General features: G+C 36.7%; 2 protein-coding genes across 2 annotated transcripts; both read left to right on the forward strand.

Moving 5' to 3' along the window:
- The first annotated feature begins 1958 nt into the window (after nucleotides 1–1958).
- On the forward strand, nucleotides 1959–2734 carry LOC101292302. Its single transcript, XM_004297771.1, has 2 exons — nucleotides 1959–2255; nucleotides 2426–2734. Exons 1-2 carry the CDS (start codon nucleotides 1959–1961, stop codon nucleotides 2732–2734), a joined length of 606 nt encoding a protein of 201 aa, XP_004297819.1.
- Nucleotides 2735–15608: 12874 nt separating this feature from the next.
- LOC101299172 (serine/threonine-protein phosphatase PP1-like) lies at nucleotides 15609–19616 on the forward strand. The gene is made up of 4 exons (XM_004296315.1): nucleotides 15609–16274; nucleotides 17471–18030; nucleotides 18189–18384; nucleotides 19091–19616. Exons 1-4 carry the CDS (start codon nucleotides 16100–16102, stop codon nucleotides 19126–19128), a joined length of 969 nt encoding a protein of 322 aa, XP_004296363.1. The 5' UTR covers nucleotides 15609–16099; the 3' UTR covers nucleotides 19129–19616.
- Nucleotides 19617–20170: the final 554 nt, after the last annotated feature.

Consider the following 20170-nt stretch of genomic DNA (forward strand, 5'->3'; position numbering starts at 1 on the left):
TAGTTGATCAAGTTTTCTTCACGGTATACATGTAAAAAAAATTATGAAATCAAACTGAGAAGCCGGGCAAACGATATTTTGAATCGTACTTTAATCCTCCATAAAACGCCATTTAAGAGAAATTATGAAATTAGCACGTTTACAGAAATTTTAAACCGGTACTGTATAGGAATTCCTTACTTTCCAGATCTCTGCATCTGATTTATCGTTGGTGAATGATAATTCGGACGTGCATCATTGCAATTTCCTAATTAGTGGGAATCCAGTTTGTCCAATACCTTTAAGACAGAGCCTGAATATCAACTTTTACTCACTACAAAGGACAACATATCCAATACAATATGATCCATGTGTTAGAGCATATATCGAACTACAACACGATATGGTCTCAGACCCAAAAAAGAAGAAGAAACAGTATGATCCAGTTACATGCAGAACACAAGTGTCATCAAATAGAGGCACCTATAGCCATTATAAAAGGCCACCACCATTCACTAGCTTTGCCCCATCCAGAACTCTTCACTGATCGAGCTCATCACACTAGCCTAAGAAAAATGTCCTCCAAAGCCCTTCTGGTTTTTCTGTTACTGGGTGTGCTGCTTCTGATCACCACCACTTCTTCATTTGCTGATCACGACAATGATCACAAGAAACCTCCCCACAAACAACCACGCTGGCCTCCGTCTTCCCTGGACTCTGACGTAGCTCAGCCACGGCCGATTTTGGCCGGCAAGCCCCCTAAGGGACCAGTAAGGCCACCACCCAAAAAGAAGCCACCGCCATCCTCACTGCTTGATGACAAGGATGATGGACGCAAGCCCCCGCAGAAGCCGCCACAGAAGCCACCGCACAAACCTCCTACAGCAAACTAAGAGAGGCATATGCATGCATTGCCTTGAACATTTTATGCTTACCTAGTTTGGTTATTAATATGAATTGTGTACCAAAATAAAGAGGTGGATGTGATCATCTAAGGCCTTATATTATTCGGGTTAGTCCGTGTAATTTTTACAGGCTATGGATGCAAATCCATCTTCATTCACTCTTGTGATGTTATGTACTTAATACGATGTGCATGGAAACCAGTTTCAGTTGTATGGTATAGAAATCACTGTTCACTCAGATCATAATATCTAGGCATCAGCTCAAATATTACTCGCAGGCAATAATATCATGGTATTTGGGCCTATTGTGAACAAATTAAATTCAACAATAAATAGTGAATTGATAAAGCCTCGAGACTACTTAAGAGGTCCATCAGTATTGGTGGACGAATTCATCTGTTATTCTAAACTTAATATTACATTTAGGCATCTCCAACAATCCATTCCATATTCATAGTCAAAACTCATAAAAACTTATCTCCAACAATTAAAACCTATACCTAAATATGGGTTCCTACAAGACCCACGACCTATTTTGGGTCGACTTGCAAGGAGGAAACCCATTTGGGTTGGCATGGGACCCACGACAAAGCACGTGAAGGTGAGGCCAAATGCCAGAAGCTTCGCCTAGTGCAGACGCGCGCTAGCGGACAAAAAACAGGAGGAACGCGGACGCCAGGCATGCGTTGAAGGGAGCTGGACAGAGTGGGTCATCCCACGTGAGCTCAGTTGTGGGCTTACGACGGTCAAAAAATGGATGACTCAGATTTCATTTCATTCAAAATAAAAAGTCCAGATAAATTCAATTCGAAAAAGAAAAAATGATATAGAAAATTATATAAATTCAATTATCACATTTTCAAATAGAAAAAACCTTAGAAAAATAAGAAGAAAAAAAATTGAGGAAAATATAGAAAATTATTTTACCCGTTGGAACAGTAATTTGCACCAATGTCTATAAATATCATCCACCTTCTTCATAATTTTTCACTCCAAAACTTCTCTCCTCCTTCTACACTCTTTATTTTCATAATTGTTCTTCATCTAGCTAGTTTTCAATTTTTTTTTTTAAAGATGTCCAACCCCAAACCTAGAGGAGAAGTTTGGAAAAACCCCGAAGATGTGTCGTTGTGCATGGTGGTGGTTGCGGTTGGTGAAGACGGTGACAAAGCTACCGGTCAAGAGAAGAAAAAAGTATGGGATCGTATATGGGAAATGTATGAAGCTTGCAAGCCACCCGGTTCCGTTATTAGATCGGGAGGAGGGTGTGAAGCTCGTTGGAGAAAGATTAGACCGGGTTCCACAAGGTGGCATGAAGCTCTTACCAAAGAGGAGGCCGCTCACGCAAGTGGTGAAAATGCCACTGACTTGGTAATATTTATTTGTTTATAACCGGTAGTATTTATTTGTTTATAACCCAATATAAGGAATTTACTAATATTAATTTATGTTTATGACAATTAATATCTACTTGTTTATAATCACTAATACATGTTTATATATATGACCACTTATATATTATTTCTTGTATGAATATATAGGAAGTGCAAGCTAGGTCTGTATATCGTACATTGTCTTTGGGGGAGGAGTTTAAATTTGCGCATTGTTGGCCAATATTGAAGGATATAGAAAAGTTTAGCAAACCTTCGTCCTTGGATGATAAAATCTCTAGTGGTCGATCACCTATTGACTTGAACGGAGAAGGTACACCCATTGAGGGAACCCCAAGCCCTTCAAATGTGCATGCACGCCCTCCAAACCAAAAAGCTCAAAGGGCTGTTAAGAAAAGATGCAAGCAAGATGACACATCTCAACTCTTAGCTCAAATGAAAAGAATTGCGGACCAATGAGATCGCGATCTCGAACACAGGCCACAACTTAGGGAGGAGACTAGACTTGCATAAGAATGTGTGGATGATGCAGCCACAATGGCGGTAGATCCATCAAAATTTCCCGCCCCAATTAGGGCTTACTGGGAAAGGAAGCAAGCTATGGTTATTGAGAGGGAGGAACAAGCTTACAATGCCGGGTTACACCAACCACTTGCTTCATCTAAAGGTGAAGATGACTCAGTGTATTAATTGTACTTTGTTGCCTCTATTTTAATTTCATTTGGTACTTTAATTCATGAAATGAATGTACTTTTTGACTTTTAATTATAATTAAAGAGTAATTTATTGCTTTTGTTAATCTCAATTTTATTTATCAAACAACAAACATTACAATAATACTAAACACACAAACAACAAATAAATAAAAGAAGCAAACATGCAAACATATAAACATAACACACCATGGCACAACGCCAATTATTGAAAGCATAAGCATACAAACACTTCACATGCGGTTCTGCTCTGCCTGTTGCTTCACATTCCATAGGTGATTAACCAAATCCTCCTGGAGGCTTCTATGCACAATTGGACATCTAACCTGTTGGTATCAGCGCATGAATTCCCCAAGTGCAGGAGGATCGCGCTCAACCAAATGCTCTACTTCGTAGTGGTCATATATTTCTGCTCTCCTTGATCTTGTTGGGACCTCATCGAGATCAACATCATAATTATCTTCAGTTTCATCGCGCTCATCTTCAACAATCATATTACGCAAAATAATGCAAGTCATCATGATGTATTAGATATCTTCCATGTCCTCTCACAATTGCAAAACGAGCTTGGAGTATTCCAAATGCTCTCTCTACATCTTTTCTGAATGACTCTTGCATCTTTGTAAAATGAGCTTGTTGTGGCGTGATCGGGTTTTTAATTACTTTCACAAAAGTCCCCCATTTCGAGTAGATCCCATCAACTAGGTAGTAGCATTGACCATATTGGCGATCTCCAACATGGTATTTGACTCGAGGCGACTCACCTCTACAGACTTCGTCGAATAGCGGAAACTGTCCAAGAACATTGTTATCATTGAGAGAGTCTGGAAGTCCAAAATAGGCGTGTCATATCCAAGTATCGTACGATGCAACTGCCTCCAGGATGATTGTCGGCTTTCCTTTGTAACCGGTGAAATGCCCTTGCCATGAGGTTGGGCAGTTTTTCCACTGCCAGTGCAGACAGTCGAAACTTCCAACCATTCCAAGGAACCCTCTTTTGTCAGCAACATTAAGCAACCGCCATAAATCTGCCTTTGATGGTTGATGGAGGTAATGTTTGTGGTACAGTTTCCAGATTGCTCTAGTAAAGTGACTTAGAATTTCCAAAGTTATAGATTCTCCTATATTGAGGAACTCATCACATAGGTCGGTGGGAAGCCTATAAGCAAGCATCCTCATGGCACAAGTCAACTTTTATTCAGTTGACAAGCCAAGCCGACCGGAGGCATCAAGCTTTTGGACGAAGTAAGAGTCATGGTTAGCAACATCGTGCATCATCTGGTCAAACACATGAGGCCGCATTCGATACCTTCTTAGAAAAATATCGCCTTCGAACCGACACGGCGAAGTGAAGTAAAGAGCTTTCAGTCATTGATTCATAGCTTCACACTCTCTAGGGGTATATCGTCAGCCTTCTTGGGAACTACCCCATTCAGATTCTTCCTCTTGGATCCTCTGAATGTGTGAGGAAGCTGTCTGCATCACCAGGGCTCTTTGACGATTCCTTGTGACAGAATCTTCCTCCTCCTTCATTAGTAGTTTCCTCAACCTATTCATTGAAATTATGATACGAAAATGAAACTTAGAACTTGAATTCTAATATGAGAGAGAAGTGTTTGTGAATTAATGAGATATTATGGAGTGAAGAGCCTCGTATTTGTGAACGAACCAAAAATGATTGATCAAGATAAGATATGACACGTGGCAAATAAAGATCTAAAACGTAATTTCATTAGCCTCTCACGCAAAGACACGAGGAGCTAAAGTATACCCAAAATTCGAGATCTGAAATCTTATCGGATATCAGATATGTAATTATTGAGAAGATAGACATTGTCACGTGGCAGATAAAAATCTAACCCGCAATCTCACCATCCTATCAACATTTAACACCTGCAATGTCATGTTATATTTGTCTTTCGGTATAAAAATAGCAAGTTATTAATTTTTTAAAAATACAAATATTATTTATTTATTTTTAACTAGGACAACATATTATATTAAATTATTCTGTATGATTTATATAATTTATTTGTTGTTATATAAATCATTTAACCTTAAACACTATATATGAAATTTATTTATTTGTTGATAACCAAAACTCATACTCATACCCAAATTATATAAAATGATTAAAATTTGGGTATGAGTATGGGTTTTGACATAATGGTTGGAGATGAAATATGAGTTTGAATAGTAATAGGTTTAGGTGATTCAAAATATAGGTTTAAGTATGGGTTTTGACTCACCTTGTTGAAGATGCCCTTACAATATACTATTTTTGAGTTGGGCGGATCACTGTTGATTTACTGTAACATAGCTACAGTACCTAGCTGCGCACACCTAATATATTCCTCGCCTCATATCTTTTCCGTCCCGACCATCTTCACTCACCGCCAATCAGGTTCATCATCTTCAACAACTTTCCTCAGCTCTTTTGTATCTCCCTCTCTGCTCTTCGTCATCTCGGTATGTGATTCATCTTCTCCTCTGTTTTTTTTCCTTGTAATTCTCTGATCTATACCATCTGCATCTGACGGCCTTAAGCGGCCGTCGCTCAAGCCTTGGCCCAAAAACTAAAATACAGTTGTCGTCTTGTCAATTACTAAAAAAGAACTTATGCATTTTAATAGGGACGTAAATCTATTAGTTCGTAATGGTTACATAGAAATCACTCATTAAAAGAGGTATACGACAAAATTAAGCCCGTAGCAACCTAACAGGCAACTAATACAAAATAAGGATAAAGAAACCCAAAAGTGAGAACCTGATGCACGATGTTAGAAAAGAAACTAGAATGGAACGAAGTATTTTCCCATCGTATTCAAATGATCTGCAAAGCCTCGACTTAGAGACACCCCTTAGAGTGTTACAGTTGCTACCTCAGATGTTAGGACAACAACATCTCCAACGTTAGCCTTAAAGCTCCCCGGAGCTGAATCAACAAGAAACATTGGCCTTGTTTCCCAGTGGTTGATGAACATTGTTCATACACTATCATCAGTCGCAAAAATTACCGTTTTGCCCCCACTTTTCTGCTGATTTACGCCTTTGTCATATATGCTTATTGTAATGCTTGCGTAATGACCATTTTGTCCTCAGTTTTTTGGTAATTTACAAAACTTCTCTCTCTCTCTCNCTCNTCTCTNNTCTCTCTGACTCTTCATCTTNTCGTACTCTCTTCTTGTTCGTACGTCGTACTCTACTACTACGTTACGTTACTTACTTACGTTACTTACTTACTTACTTACTTACTTACTACTCTCTCTCTCTCTCTCTCTCTCTCTCTCTCTCTCTCTCTCTCTCTCTCTCTCTCTCTCTCTCTCTCTATTCAGTCAATGAACAGCCTTTTGTTATCTCTTTTGAAAGATAATGTCTAAAACAACAAATAAGGGTTGAGTGGTAAATTTGAAATACATGAAAAAACATAAGGGTAAATTCGCATGCTCCCAGCCCTACCCTCAACACCTTCATTAGACCATAACCAAACCCAGCTGGATCTGAATCAACCCTCACCAGCACTAACCCATTACCAGGCCCAAAAGGCTAGGGACAGACCCAAAATTCTTGCAGTAGTCAAACTTGTGTTGATCGCAAGTCTGCATATGCCAAAAAAGTAGGAGTTTCCATCACCCCACCAGCCGAGTCCCATTTTCCTTAGCAACAACAACGCCGGGTCCGACACCTTAATCTCCACCTCCTCCCGTTATTGTAACCCAACGCCACCAATGCCTTATCACACCCATCATTTTTGTGGTCAAACAAACCCCACAGCTTGCAAAGACCCTTGCACTTCTCAAATTTGAATTCAAGATCCACAGACAACTCTTGCTAGAAAAAGAAGGACCTCTGCTCCAAAGCCCGCTATCTCACATCATGAGCCGGTTGGATCTGTTCGACGATCTCCTTCCTCTGCTGCGTCGTCTGATAGACCTAGATATACCCAAGGTTGCTGATATAGATCAAAATCTTCTCATTGTGCATGAAAATATGATGCTTTCACAGAAACCCAGATTGAAAATCCTTTGAAACCACCTTAGATCTCTGACAGCATCATAACTAAGGGCCTCCGTGAAGATTCTAATGTTTCTCCTCTCATTCTTTTGAACTGAAACTGGAAGATTCGACCTTCCACCTCATGAATGTCCACTTTCTCCTTCAACCTCCAAACTATAGTCATCTCTAGCAAGAGCACCGACACGAATACTACCTTCTGTTGAAGAAGACAGCCGCACAAGAACAACTCAAGGCGGAAGAGATCCAAACTGTAGCTTCTAGACCATTATTGTTCTCTGTTAAAAAAAACTATTATTGTTTAAGAACGGGGTACCAAAAGTTTGGAGCGAGAAGCTTATTAAAAACCAAACCTTCATATCTAAATCATCTGAGTTTTTGAATTAGGATCTCCATATTTAGCAAAACCCAAGTTTCCTTTGTCAGATATAATCAGAATCAAATAGATCACCAATCTCAGAATGCAACACAATCACTTTCTTCGAACCAGAGCCATGGATGTATCTCAGAATTTAGAAAGTACGACTTTCCCAACTCAATCATTTTAAACTCCAGCAAATTGAGCAAAACCTAAGTTTCCTTTGTCAGATAGAATCAAGATCAAACACTCACCAATCTGGCAATCTCAGAAGGCAACACAATCACTTTCTTTGAACCAGAGCCATGGATGTATCTCAGAATTCAGAAAGTACGACTTCCCCAACTCGATCATATCAACTCCAACAAATTAAGCAAAACCTAAGTTTCCTTTGTTAGATAGAATTAGAATCAAACACTCACCAATCTCAGAAGGCAACACAATCACTTTCTTCGAACCAGAGCCATAGATGTATCTCAGAATTTAGAAAGTACGACTTTCCCAACTCAATCATATCAAACTCCAACAAATTGAGCAAAACCCAAGTTTCCTTTGTCAGATAGAATCAAGATCAAACACTCACCAATCTGGCAATCTCAGAAGGCAACACAATCACTTTCTTCGAACCAGAGCCATGGATGTATCTCAGAATTCAGAAAGTACGACTTCCCCAACTCGATCATATCAAACTCCAACAAATTGAGATACTCTGTAGACGACATGTCGTTGTTTGAGTACCTAATGCGCTCGCCGGGAGGTGATGGGATTCCATGGAAACGTTCTATCGCACTCTTCGACCTTGACCAGCCAACTTCTAGATGATGGAGGTGATGACATTGCGGGGGATTGGAGGAGGTAGACGGTGTTTTGTGAGAATAAAGTGGTGGGTTCACCGAAGGAGAGTGGGAGAGAGAACATGAGAGAAGTTGATGGGAGGAATCGATGCAAGTATGAACTCCATGAATGGTAGACCCTGCGGAATCAGAGATACTCAATGAAGAGTTTGAGTTAATTTTCTGGGTTTGGATCGGGGACGAAGGAGATATACAACAATTTTTTTTTCTTCTATTTTCTCTCTTCTTATTAATTCTTAATCTTCTAAAAAAATATTTTAATTAAATTTATTATTGATGAATTATGGAGTGACGGATTTGCCCCTCAAAGTTTGACAGAAAGCACATAATATAACGGAGGATGTAATGACATGTACATATTTTCAAACGAGATTACAACTTCATGTACCGTTCTGATTGTTTTGAAACTTGAAGCACCAAAATTATGAGTAGACCATTTGTCATGTATTATTCTTAAAATTTTCCCTAAGAAAAGTGGTGCTTCACCCAATATGATATGATCTAGTAAAAGCACGCTAAGCTGTAAGAGAGACAAACTCTGAAAGAGTTATCCTATTAATTAGGCGCTTTCAGGGTTCGAACCTTAGACATATGACAAACATCCATTGATGAGGACCATTTACATTTACAATAATACTATTTTCCATACACTATTCCCAACACTGTTCATAATCACTATTCACATGGACAGTGTGACACCCGTTCTACCCTCGTTGTTGATTGCTAAAAGTCCTTACTTATCCTTCCTTTTGTCTTAATAACAACTTTGCCATTCGACCGTATATAAAAGGCTAAAGCCATAATTATTGCGCTCAATCTTGAAGCTTCCAGACTTAGCGAACTTCGCCACCCTAAACACTCTTAAGAACAATCCGAATTTGGGTACTGACCAAGATAAAGAACAAGTGCTGGTAAGTTTATATAGTTGCAAAATCGATCTGATTGTTAAACCATTCTTATTGACCTACCAATCACCCAGTCTCAATAATTTTCTTATCCAAAGCTCGCTCAGTCTATACACTAATTTCTCAAGCCTCGCCTCCTTTACACCCCACTACCACCCAACCCCCCTTCCCCATTATTTCCCAATCCAAAACCCTAGCTTCGCCCTCAACCGCTTCTCCATCTCAGAATATCATCCTCTACCTCCGGTTCTGTCATCACTTTCTTTCATGATTCATTCATTGAATTTTTTATTAGGTTTTTCGTTTCCCTTGATTTCAATTTATTCGGGCTTTGTCTCTTTGCAGTTTGAGACCTCAAGGATCGATTCCACCAGTTTCTAAGTCTGATATGATATTCTCTTGCATCTTCCACTGAATTTGACAACGATCGAGGTGAGATTTGATTGCAGTCCAATCCAGGTATTTCTTTTTCATTCAACCTTCATTGTATTGTGTTGGATTTCAATTTGTAGGTTTTTGTATTGTTGTTTGTATGAAATTTCCTTTGTGTTAATTCGGCAAGAAAGAGCTTCTTTGGAGTTGCGCCATCAAAATCAATCTGATAGTTGTACCATTCCTCCTCACTTTTCTAATTATTGGTACTGATTTGATTTGTCAATCTAATAATTGTAAGCATGTTTATGATTTGAATTAAATTCAGTTTACCCCCATGAAGTTTGGGAGTAACTTCATGTTAATCCCTATACTTTCAATTTCATCAGTTTACCCCTCAAACTTTTGAATTTTCCTCAAGCGTGACCAAATGTCCTATATTCTGTCAAAATCGGACGTTAACTGCTAATAATTTTAACTTTAACTGTGAGGCCAGTATCTAGAATTTGGGCAAATCGAACCTTATATGTCCAAATCGGATCTTAACTGCTGATAATTAAAGGTCAATTCAAACGGAATATGAGAATTTGGGCACGGCAGACAGAAATTGAAGAGTTCAAGGGGTAAACTGATGAAAATAAAAGTGTAGGGACTAACATGAAGTCAACCCCAAACCACAAGGGGGTAAACTGAATTTAATTCTTATGATTTTTCTGGATGTGTGGAAGTTGTTTTTTTTTTTTCATTGTGAGCTTTGTATTTTGGTTTTGAATATAGAATTTCCTTTTTTTTTTGTTTGGCCTAATGTACTGATCAATACTTTAATCCCTCAGAATCGCTGAAATGCTACCTTAGGTTACTAATATGAGTTTTCTACTTAATTTAGTTAGTTTTCTGATCAATATAGTTTTGTAATAAATAAAGAGAAAGAGACTAACTTAAGGTACATATTAGTTTTATGTTCAGTATAGTTTAGGTACTGATCGTCTTTAGGTTTATGTTAGTCCTCTACTCATAAAATGCTATCTGAGCTAATTAAAATCTGTAAAGTTTGTGATTTAGAGCACTAATCAGTACTCAAGGAATTAGGTAGTGACCAGTGATCGATCTTTCAGCCAAAAGCAAGAGGGTCTGTGTCCTAGATTAAACTCAAGGACCTTATGTTTTTCCTTTTTACTTTTTGGTTATGGTTCTTCAGTGAGGGTCGTCTGATCATTGTTTCCCTGTTTTTTTCTGTTACATAGAGGTATGGGTTCTCATGTCCAGGTACATTGATCAATCCAGAAACGACGTTTATAGGTTCGTCTTTGATTTTAGTTTTTACTTTTTCATTAGTTCCGATAAAAGAAAGAATCAGTTGCCTTTAATGATTGTGTTTAGTGATGCAGGGGTTTAGGGTTGGATATTGGATTTGTCGTCAACAACTCCATTGTTTTTGTTTATGCTCGAGTCATCAGATTTTCTTAATCTGCCGTTCGGTAACTCTTTTGATTTCATATAGAGCAGTCCCATGATCCTTTCCCTTATTTCACTTTTGGTGATGCCACCACACCACAAGCATGGTACTTTCTTTGCACAGCTCCATTTTGTCCTGCTTTTGTGAATGTGATATCAACATTTAATGGAAAAGATATGATCTTTATTTAATTGGCATTATCAAAGTAATGAGCATGTTGCTGGGGATCTAGATACATTTCTTACATCGTATGAACATACTGAACAAGCATATATAGTACAATGTGAGTTATATATATTGTCAATCTTGAAGTGATGTTTCTTATTACGATATTTCTGTAGGTCCTAATCCATCTGTTGTAAATGATTAACGACTGAAACTCCCACATTGTAGAAAGGATTGCAAGCATTTACATCATGCCTTAATTATATCAGTTGCATCCATAGGAGTACCTCATAGGTAAGCCACCGTGAACTAATGTGTTGAATATCTTTGAATTTCGTATGGCTATAATCAATAGAGCTAACAAATGTTTATCATTGCATTCTTATTATTGTACTCATTCAGTTATTGACTTATCTTTTTTAGCCGACTGTTCTTCTTTGTCAACACCTACTATGGACCTATAGGTTCGTCTACTTAGTCACTAAAGTATAAAGGTATGCAGGAATAATAGTTGGTCTTGAGTTTCATTTTTATTGTTTATTATATGCATCCTATGCCAAAATTATGGGTGTCGGTGTTATGTTGTTGTTCCTCATGTGCAATTCTGCATTATCTCAGTTATCTTTTCTTACACATGTTTGCATTTTTTTAAAAAATTATGTGATTCATTTTTGACTGGATAGCATTGTGATTTGATTGAGCATTTTAGGATTTGAATTTGCATATTGACAATTATGTCACATTGTGTAACTATTTTGATTTTTTTTTTTCATTTTACAGAATTGAATAGCAGTAAGTCGTTACACTGTAAATGTTTCAGACTATTGATTTGGGGAACAGTTAGGTCCTACATACAACTGTTTTAGATTCAGGTATATCAGTAATTTTTCATTGCAAGCTTCAGCTGATTTATCAATGTTTTGATATATTTTATATATCTATGATAATAGTGCTACATGTATTAAACACCAAGTTCTTATTCAGTAAAATGTATATGAAATTGGTCATTCATCAAGATTTTTTTCAAGATAAAGTAGACTGTATTTCTTTTCTCAAAATTGAAGTATATGGTAATTATATTTGTATACTAGATTTGAGTAAACCATCAACTTAGTTTCCATCCTTTTTTACTTTTGTTTAATTTTGTTTCATTCTTCTTTCGTCGATTCAGATTGTGTAAAATGATAATTCAACATCACTGAAATGATTGTTTTTAGTCGATTCTAAGAACATAGATGCCTTTTTCTGTGAAAGATGGAAAATGATTTGGAATTTCGGTGGTACATGGATTTAAGATTATGATATTGGGTCTTTTATCAAGAAGAAGAAAGAAGCATCTACCATTATCAGCAGCTAAAACTTGGACAAATATTCCTTGTTTTCTGGATATGTTGGGGGTGCTATTATTTTGTGGGAGTATTATGTTTTGAAAGAGAGCTAGAAAGCATTTTTTTTTTATCTTTTATTTTAAGAGTTTTGACTATAAGTTTCTTTTATGTTGACCACGATAATAAAACCAACAGTATCGTTTGTCTAGAATTGAATTAAAAATACAATTAAGGTTGCATATGTTTCAATTGAAAAGAGCATTACATATTTAAAAGTAAAAAAATATGAGGTGTGATAATATTGAAGCCAGCAATCATCCAAATCCAATGTTTTTGTTCACTGGAGTACATATATTATATAGTTGGAAAATATATAATTATTGATTGCAAACTGAAAGGTAAAAACACAGATGGATTTACCTATATTTTCCTGTACCAACAGATATTGTCTAGCATTTTGATTTAAAATTATCAAAATTCAATTACAGAAAAATCTTAAGGCTATCTAGAAGACTTCCATAAATACAACATGATCAAAATATTCGTGATGCTTCAGAGAGGTTTATTCGTGATACTCTTGGGGAGAAGGCGTTAAAAAGGGTGGAGAAACCAGACGGAACGCTCTTAGCCTATGTAGCTCTACCCTTGCTCCAAAAGCGTTCAAGGTAAAAAGATTGGTTCTTTGGTTTTGGGTTTGAATATTTTGGTGTTAGGTTTTGTTAATAGTTTCTCTAACATCTTTATGATTTTGATTTTGGTTTGAATTTTTTTTTTTTAGGAAAATTCTAGAGTACCCACCAATTTTCTATACCGTGGTTTTTTTGAATTTTTTTTACAAATATAAAGACATTTGATTAAAACTTTTGTAATAAATGTTCATATGTTGTAATTACGAAGTGTGAACCAAATTTACATATTTATGACCCTTTTTATAAAATCGAGGACGAATGTGTTGTCGAATTGTAAATTTTCATATTTGGACCAAAATGACCATTTGTTTTCGTTCACGTAATATGGTTCTCGGTTTTATAATTGAGTTGTGTTTTTTGTATTGAGAAAATAATTACATCTTTCACATCGCTTTTACAAACATAAGGACATTTGGTTGAAAATTTTGTAATAAAATATTCATATGTTGTAATTACGAGGTCTAGACCAAAATTACATATTTATGACCCCTTTTACAAACTTGAGGACGAATATGTTGTCGAGATGGTAAATTTTTAGATTTAGACTGAATAGACTATTTGTCCTCATTCATGTAATATAGTTCTCGGTTTTGTAATTGAGTGGTGTATTTTACATTGAGAAAATAATAACATTTTTCACAACGCTTAAGGACATTTGGTTGAAAATTTTGTAATAAAATGTTCATATGTTATAATTACGAGGTCTAGACCAAACTTACATATTTATGACCCCTTTTACAAAATTGAGAACGAATATGTTGTCGAGATGGTAAATTTTCAGATTTAGACCGAATAGACTATTTGTCCTCGTTCATGTAATATAGTTCTCGGTTTTGTACTTGAGTGGTGTATTTTGTATTGAGAAAATAATAACATTTTTCACAACGCTTTTACAAACATAAAGACATTTGATTGAAACTTTTGTAATAAATGTTCATATGTTGTAATTATATGGTATGAACCAGATTTACAAATTTATGACCTGTTTTACAAAATTGAAGACGAATGTGTTGTCAAAATTGTAAATTTTCTAATTTGGACAAAGAAAAGTAGATTATAAAAGTAGATTAAAATGTGTTCAAGTTCAACATATAACATGGAATGTTACAACAAAAAGCAAAGAAAAAGCAAAAACATGCTGCAAGGAGCTCACATCGAACCCAAGACCTCATGGCTACTCCAATAAAGGTAAAGTAACCTGATGTCGACCTTATATCCTAATATTTTCATCCCAATCTGCATCTGTGATGCTACAAACATCAAGAATCTTGTTGTGTTTAGAAAACATAACTCCTCTCCTTGGAGCTGACTTCAAATACCTTAAATTTTTTACCACAACATCCATGTGACTGTCGCTCGGGTTATGCATGCATTGACTCGATTACTACACTCACTACATATGCAACATCCGGTCTCGTATGGGTCAAATAAATTAAGCGCCCAACTAAGATCTGATAGCGAGATCAATCATTAGGTACTCGGTCTAAATATTCTGTTGGACTATGGTTATGCTCGATCGGTGTGTCGATAGTTGTGCAATCCAACATACATGTCTCTGTCAACAGATCAAAAATGTACTTCTGATCGTCTGACACAAGTAGATGCTTTCTCTCCCCCTACCTACCTCAATCCCTAAGAAGTACTTAACATATGTCCTTCATCTTAAACTTAGAGGTTAGTTATCTCTCGAGACCTCTATGGTATCATTGCCAGTGGTTACCATATCATTGACATAAATGATTAAGGTTGTTACCTTCACTTGTTGATGCTTGAGAAACCAGGTGTGGTTTGAATTACTCTATTTGTAACCAACCTTACGCATGAATTGCCTCCCAAACCAAACACGATGTGACTGTTTGAGACCATACAAAAACTTTCTCAATTTGCATACAAATTCACCACGAGAAGCAGCTACATCCCTGGTGGAAGACTCATGTACACCTCCTTGGCTAACTCTTCATGAAGAAATGCGTTCTTGACATCAAATTGTCAGAGTGACCAGTTTAAACTAGCAAGAAAGGAAAAACGAAACATGATATGACAACATAAGCAATGTTTTATCATATTCTATACCATACATTGACGGAAGAAAATTTGAAAACAGACATCAGTTTGTATTGAAAACCAAACTATTGAGTATTAAATACTTAGCTGCTGACATGGAGGACCTGATAGCTTTTGTATTCAATACGAATGGATGAGATTAAAAGTCAAGGACAACCAAAGAGATAGTTAAGCCAAGAAGAGGATCCTGATCCAATAAAAACACGCCAGGCTGGAAGAGAGAAACATTGTGAGAGTTATCCTAATACTTAGACGGTCTTTGGTTCAAAGTTCAAACCTCAGACTTATGAAAGTCATCCATTAGTAAGGACCAAACTGCAACCCCGAAATAGTTGCTCACTCGGTCACTTCACACAACCAAAATTTTTATGCGAAAACAAGAGAGAAAAGAAGCAGTATCGAACTTTACCGCCGTGTGGCGTGAGTGTGAGAGAATATGGTGTGCTGCCGCTTGAGCATCGCACTCACCCACCCAGCCCCTTCTCCAGTTTCAAACTTCTCACAATTTCAGTTCCATTACGGGTCCATTTTCCGCACTCACAAACCCACCACTTTAATCCCCCTCCTCTCTGATTTCTACTTTCTTCACCAAAACAAAACCCAAAATTTCAAAGAACATATTCCTTGCTTTTCAATCCAGCGTGCACCATTCGTTTGTTCCAAAGCTTCAGAGAGAACTCAACTCCCCTCTGTACCCATTTGATTTAAAGCTCTCATCTTTTCCACAGTCCCCCTCTCTTAGCTTTTCTCATTTCCTTCCTCAAGGAATGAAAGTCTTTTGGGGCCAAAGCAGTGTTCTTTATTCTTATATTCGGCCTTTTCGTTTTGGGGTTTCCTCTGCTTTGTTCTCTAGTCTTTTCTTTGCTCTTAAAGATTGAGTTTTTGGGTTGAGGAGGTCAGTTGGAGATGGAAACTGCGGTTCTTGATTCTATAATCTTTAGGCTTCTTGAAGTTCGAGGGAAGCCAGGGAAGCTGGTGCAGCTTCAAGAGTCTGAGATTAGACAGCTCTGTTTTGTGTCTAAAGATATTTTCTTGAGGCAGCCTAATCTTCTCGAGCTTGATGCACCCATCAAGATTTGTGGTACTTTTACTTCATACCCATGTTCTGTTTTATCTTGGTTCAATTTTGGTTTGATGTATTTCATATAGATTGATCAATTTCTGAGGTTGAATTTAATATAGTTGTCATATGTTCGGTGCTAAAAGCTCTGAGGTTATTTGACTGAACTTGTTGCCTAGTTTGTTTGTACTTAGGAGTAGTGTAAAGGGTGTAGATGATTTTGATCAGCAATACAGCATGAACTTGTGAACAATTTAAAGATGAATAATTTGTGTTCATTTCTCGATTTAACTTGAAAAATTATCTGTTTTTTCACTGAGATTTCATTTCTCTGCATATAGAATTAAATTGTTTGTTGCTCTTTTGTAAGTTGTAACTTTGTACTTAGATAATGATGGCGGGTTTAGCTGACAAATAGTTTGTAGGAACTGGGGGTTCTGAGTTGCATGTGGTGTTGCACTTTATTTAATTATATTCTTCAATATGGTAATGGATCAGTATCCTTACATATGATAGTTATTATCAAACAAAATGGTTGATAAGAAGAGCAAAATTACACCCAATGAAGAAAACTTCAGAGCATGATTTCCTACCTCAAGCTACTCTCGAACAGTTTGAACCATTACAGTTGACATTCCCTTTATTCTAGTTAGATGACGTAACATTAGTTTTATGAATGTTTATATTAGACCAGAAACCCAGCTTAATGCATTGTTAGGATATGCATCTGTTTTCAAACCTGGTAGCTACTGGTTTGTGGTCTCACTCATTAGTTATCTAGAGATTCCAAACTTTAATTATATATCCTGGTTTACTTGTGCACAGTATCATGGAGTAAAATGTTTGGTTGGACTTTAAAGAAAAATAAGCCTTTCTTCTATATACTGTTGCACTTTTATATGCTCTGTTGCTCATTTTCTTCTTTTCCTGTGAAGCGTTTCCGTTTGCTTTATTTCTTTTGACAGAAGTAAATTGGTGTTATGGTGTTGCAATGAAATTAGCAAATTCCATGCGTAGGGTGCAAAGTTTTATAATTCTCCATGGTAGAAATTAAAACTGATTATTTCTATGCTTTAAGCTAAATCATTTATAAATTAATAACCTAAAGAGATGACTCCCTTAACATATTCTGGAGTAATCTACTTGTTTATATGCGGTGTTTCCTTTTTTCCTCGTTACACAAAAGTATTTACATATGACTTCATTATGTCACCCAGGTGATATTCATGGTCAGTATTCAGATCTTCTGAGGCTTTTTGAGTTTGGTGGACCACCTTCTCACTCCAACTACTTATTCTTGGGGGACTATGTAGATCGAGGAAAGCAAAGCCTAGAAACAATATGCCTTCTCCTTGCATATAAAATAAAGTACCCTGAGAATTTTTTCCTTCTGAGGGGCAACCACGAGTGTGCTTCAATTAACAGAATATATGGCTTTTTTGATGAGTGTAAACGGAGGTTCAATGTCAGACTCTGGAAAGTATTTACAGATTGCTTCAACTGCCTTCCTGTGGCAGCTCTCATTGATGAAAAAATACTCTGCATGCATGGTGGACTATCTCCTGAGTTAAAAAATCTAAATCAAATTAAGAACCTACCAAGACCTGCTGATGTTCCTGAAAGTGGTTTGCTATGTGATCTCCTCTGGTCTGATCCAAGCAAAGACATCCAAGGCTGGGGACCAAATGACAGGGGAGTTTCCTTTACCTTTGGTGCTGAGAAGGTGACAGAGTTTCTTCGGAGGCATGATCTAGACTTAGTTTGTCGAGCTCACCAGGTCTATATATGTTAATAATTTTTGGTTGAAGGTCCATATAATTTCAGTTACAAGACTTTGTTGATTATTCTTTTTCTTAATAGAATAAAAAATATTGGTCCGAAGAGTTTGCCAACATACAGCTACTTTACACTGATTGATATTATCTATACTTGCAGGTTGTAGAAGATGGATATGAGTTCTTTGCTAATAGGCAACTTGTAACCATATTTTCAGCTCCTAATTACTGTGGTGAGTTTGACAACGCTGGGGCCATGATGAGCGTGGATGAGTCTCTCATGTGTTCTTTCCAGATATTAAAGCCTGCTGATAAGAAGAAGTTTGTGTTTGGGAATAGAGCGGCACCTAAGCCAGGTACTCCGATGAAAGTCATGGTATATTCATCCATTCCACCAAATGTTTGAGCCCTATATTGATGCATAATGTGAGGTCTTTACTTTCTTTCTTTCTTTTTTCTTTTTTTTTTTCAAAAGCAAAAAGTATTTCAATTGGTTGGCAACTGATAGATGAAAACAAAATTATATAAAGATTTTTTCAAACTATCATATATTGACACTGAAAAGCAATAGATGAATCATGAATGCATAATTTCCATAACGTGTTGTTGACATCCAAAACCCTTGGAGGGGCTAAGCAAGACCATTTCATGGTTTTAAGGAAGTTTATGTTTTCATGCTATGAAAGTTCTTCCAATTGCTCAGGCATGGCCACATAGCATTCTCAAGTTGTGTAGAAACATTTGACTTTATGGCATATGCATTGAAATACCAAGTATCTTTCTCTTTATGGCCTTACTCCAGTTTATGGAACAATGGAGCCGGATGGTAAACTATGAGATTATATCTGAATAATGTTTTGGGCCTTAATTGATGACACAATTTTTTCAAAACAAAATTATTAAACGTTTACTTCCCCATTCTTGTCCATTTGTATTGTTGATTCTGAAGTATCTAAACTTGCATTTTAGTTGTCTTATATTGATATGACTCGTGAATATTCTATTTAGTTGTCACTTGCAATAGTTTGTCATATTCTCATTTTTTTTTTTTGTCTTTTCCAGTCATTTCTTGGAGGAATGGTGTAAGGATTTCATTGTGATTAGAGATACCTAAAGAAACTATCTGTCTGGCTGGGCATAGCTAATGTGGCAGATTAAGAAGTCCTCTTGTAGTTTTCAATACAAATACAAATAGCAAAATCTTCCGGCTAGGGAAAGTGCGAAACATTTTCTGTGAAGAATGTCTGGAATGAGATACCGAGAGACTCATTCCATGTATGGGAACGAGAAAAGTTGGGAGAGAGTTGGGTTGAATCATTTTTACACTTTCATTGTGTTAATTGGAGTCTTGCATTTCCATGTAAAATAATGACAGTTGTAAGATTCAGTCTGATCATTCTCTGTTCTTTGTTCAAACCGTCTTTTCAACCTCTGGTTCTGTTATGATCATAGAGTGAAAATAGTGTCTTGAAAATAGTGAGAACTACTCTTCCCTTCTCATCGTTTTGTACTTGCAATGGGTGCGTGTTGATTTACTAGCTTTGACATGGTTTCCCGTCAAAACTAAACTAGTGGTTCATTTACTTCCAAGATCCAACTGGAATTGTTCATATGAAACGTAAGAACACCACCTTATTTCTATAAATTGTCCTTGAAATTTAGAAGAGGGATGATGATCTTTGAAGGGGAATCACGTTTCACTTGCCTTCGTCCCCACCCAAATTCGAACATAGTTACACTGAATTTAATCTATTCAATTCTCAGGTGAAACTAAATCATTCCTTATATATATCTTTTTGAACTGATTCCTTGTTTGGCATATGTATGGTCAAACTCAATTTAACTCTTTCCTTATAGATAACTTTTGATACATTTTCCCCAATTGAACTCATTTCTTCTATATCAACTTTGAATGGTCTAAATCTTTCATTAGAAGGAATGAAAGAATTTGATTTGAGAAACAAAGAGAATACATCTTTTTTCTCAACTGAAACCAATAAATATTCCCAGATATGTTTTCCTTAGGTGCATGTATATATGCACGAGATATCTACATCTACCATCCCTACAGATTCTTTAAGAAATTAACTTGTGCCTGAGATGAGGAATTCAAGTGCTGATTTGAGCTTTGCAGCCAAAACG

Source organism: Fragaria vesca, linkage group LG4 (assembly GCF_000184155.1).
Source record: "Fragaria vesca subsp. vesca linkage group LG4, FraVesHawaii_1.0, whole genome shotgun sequence".
Lineage (NCBI taxonomy): Eukaryota > Viridiplantae > Streptophyta > Magnoliopsida > Rosales > Rosaceae > Fragaria > Fragaria vesca.

Excerpts from the sequence above, each read along its gene's own strand:
- LOC101292302 (XM_004297771.1), top strand. The coding sequence starts at position 1,959 with ATGTCCAACCCCAAACCTAGAGGAGAAGTTTGGAAAAACCCCGAAGAT. Across the intron at positions 2,256-2,425 it reads GTGAAAATGCCACTGACTTG|GAAGTGCAAGCTAGGTCTGT; the intron begins GTAATATTTATT and ends ATGAATATATAG.
- LOC101299172 (XM_004296315.1), top strand. The coding sequence starts at position 16,100 with ATGGAAACTGCGGTTCTTGATTCTATAATCTTTAGGCTTCTTGAAGTT. Across the intron at positions 16,275-17,470 it reads TGCACCCATCAAGATTTGTG|GTGATATTCATGGTCAGTAT; the intron begins GTACTTTTACTT and ends TATGTCACCCAG. Across the intron at positions 18,385-19,090 it reads TAGAGCGGCACCTAAGCCAG|TCATTTCTTGGAGGAATGGT; the intron begins GTACTCCGATGA and ends TGTCTTTTCCAG.